The following is a 2,775-nucleotide window of genomic DNA, read 5'->3' on the forward strand; positions in this document are numbered from 1 at the left end:
GTGGCGAGTATCAAACGACGACGCATGTTTGTATGTGTTTATGTTCCGTTTCCGTTTAGGTTGGACTGAAATATTGTGCCATATTGCATCATGAAATTGCAAGAACAAGGCTGTAGCGATTAAGCTGTATGTTGTGTAACGTACAGTGATTGTCACAGGGGGAATCTTTAGCCCACTTTTAGTGGATTGTGATGTAGTCATTTTTGCCTACAAGAACATAGTGTACATCAGACAATTGTTCGTCACCTATGATGCCATTGATTGATTAGCTTCATCCCTTATTTTAGGTTTGTTGAGGTGATCTGCTGTCATTGACTCCCACGGTACAATGTCGCCTTCGTCGCGGGTTGTTTGGAGGTAAGGTAGCAGTGCAGAGCGTCAATTAAGCAAGCGTAAGCGCAAGTTTTTATTTTATCATCATGCAGATGGAAGAGCCAGAGCGTAAGTGTTAACCACTGTAATGTGTAACCTACATTGATTGTGAGAGGGGGAATTTTTTTGGGGCTTTTTTGGGGGATTATCATGTCATAACATTTTGAAGTCAACAACATTGTGTCGATCAGATAATGTTCGTAACCTATGAAGGCACTGAATGATTACCTGTATTGCTTATTACAGGTTCGTAACCTGATTTTGAGTCTTCCATTGGTGGTGTTGAATTGCAAAGTTTGTTGGAGACAGTTTTGAACGCAACAAAGTTGAATAAGCCCGCATAGCAGAATTAGCAATAAAAGTGGTAACATCAAGCAAACGGGATTGCGAATGCAAATGGTGGAAGGGCATCCATGGAGCACACGGGATGTTGGTTCAGGTGCCGAAGGTGAAGAAAGTGGCAACACATTTAATATTGTCCATTCAACAACCAACTGCAGAACAGAACGGATTTTAGAGCAGGGTGCTGTAGGGGACATTGTTGGTGAAGACGGGCCAAATGTAAACGCTGCATTCCACTTTATTGATGATATAGATGTAGGTAACATGGAGTTTGACAGCATTGAAGAGGCAGAAGCATTCTATATGATGTACGCAAGAGCAACCGGTTTTGGGGTACGAAAAGGGTGCAAGAGAAAAGATAAGAAAAGCGATGTCCGAGTGAGGTCATGGCTTTGCAATAAGGAAGGCGAAAGACATGAAAAGCACCTGAACAGAGGCGATCAAATAAGGGAACCGAAGGCAGTAACAAGAGTGAACTGTCAAGCACATTTGAAGGTTCGATTACACGAGTCGAAACAAAAGTACGTTGTTGTACAATTTGTTAGTGGACATTGCCATCGTTTGTGCAGTCCTGAAAGTGTAAGTTTCACGAGGTCGCATAGAAAGGTTGGGAAGTCGGACTTGCAACAGGCAGTACTTATGCAACAAGCAGGAATAAGAACAAGTCACATTATGAGACTACTAGCTGTACAGGCTGGCGGATACCGCAACCTGGGTTTCCATGAAACAGATATGTACAATGCGCTGAATCGGCAGAGGCAGGTAGCAGTTGGTGATGGTGACAGCGATTCGGCACTTGCATTCTTGTTAGGCAAGCAACGAGGTGATCCGAATTTATTTTTCAAATATTCTGTAGATGGCCATGGTCGCCTGAATAGCTTGCTTTGGGCTGATTCCGTGTGTAGAGACGACTATAGATGTTTTGGGGATGTGCTAGTGTTCGACAGCACGTATAATACGAACCAGTACAGATTTCCATTGGTTGTGTTGTGTGGGGTTAACAATCACTACTCGACATGTATCTTTGCGTGTGCTTTTATCGTTCGCGAAGGAGATGAGGGATATGATTGGGTTATAAGTACATTCTTAGAAGCAATGAATGGGAGGAAACCGATAGCAGTGGTGACAGATGGGGATAAGTCCATGCGAAAGTGCATTAAAAAATTCATGCCCACAGCTAAGCACAGACTTTGCAGCTTCCATTTGGAAATGAATGCTGCTACAAATGTAAGGGACAAAGAGTTCTTGCAGACATTCAAGACCTGCATGTTTATGAATTCTACAACAATTAATTTTGAAACGAGGTGGGCAGGGGTTGTCAGACGTTTTCGGCTTCAAAATAACGAATGGGTTAAGAAGATGTACCGCAAGAGGGAGCTCTGGGCTATGGCTTTCCTGAGAGGCAACTTTTTCGGAGGAGTGCGAAGTACCCAAAGGTGCGAGAAAATGCATCAGGTCTTAAAATTACATCTGACCCCCAAGTTGAAGTTTTTTGAGTGCTTTCAAACATATGACTTGGCGGTGGGCCGGTTGCGACATGAAGAGAGGCGTCAACGGGCTGTCACAGAGCACACTACCCTTCTCGGTGCGACATAGCTGCAGGCGCTGGAAAAACATGCTGCTGAAGTGTTTACTAGGTCCACTTTCGTTGTGGTACGGGAGGAAATGAAGAAGCAGGGGCTATTTTGTAGGATTAATGGCACGGATGATGGAATAAATGTTGTGCACTTCATGAAGCATCCGTACAATTACTCGTACTACACTGTGGTGTATAACAGGTCCACGCGACATATGAAGTGCTCGTGCCTGAAAATGGAAACCCACGGCCTGCCTTGTTGTCACATGTTTCGTGCAATGCTATTTGAGGAACTGAAAAGGATCCCTCCAAACTGCATCATGAAAAGGTGGACTCGACAGGCAAAGGAATGCGTAATAAGTGACGAGGGGGCTGAAACAAGCAGCTCACACCTCACAGAGATGTCCAGATACTCTACGCTGCTTTCGGCAGCAAATGATGTATGTACGAATACGTGCAAGACGTCGGATGGATTCAGAAATGCA

The 2,775-nt window shown here is 44.2% G+C and overlaps 1 protein-coding gene across 1 annotated transcript; it reads left to right on the top strand.

Annotated features, from left to right (window-relative positions):
- The first annotated feature begins 768 nt into the window (after positions 1 to 768).
- On the top strand, positions 769 to 2,310 carry LOC113772033 (protein FAR1-RELATED SEQUENCE 5-like). The gene has a single exon (XM_027316575.1). The coding sequence runs from the start codon at positions 769 to 771 to the stop codon at positions 2,308 to 2,310; it is 1,542 nt and encodes a 513-aa protein (XP_027172376.1).
- The last annotated feature ends 465 nt before the right edge of the window (positions 2,311 to 2,775 follow it).

This window comes from Coffea eugenioides, chromosome 1, assembly GCF_003713205.1.
Source record: "Coffea eugenioides isolate CCC68of chromosome 1, Ceug_1.0, whole genome shotgun sequence".
Taxonomy (NCBI): Eukaryota; Viridiplantae; Streptophyta; class Magnoliopsida; order Gentianales; family Rubiaceae; genus Coffea; species Coffea eugenioides.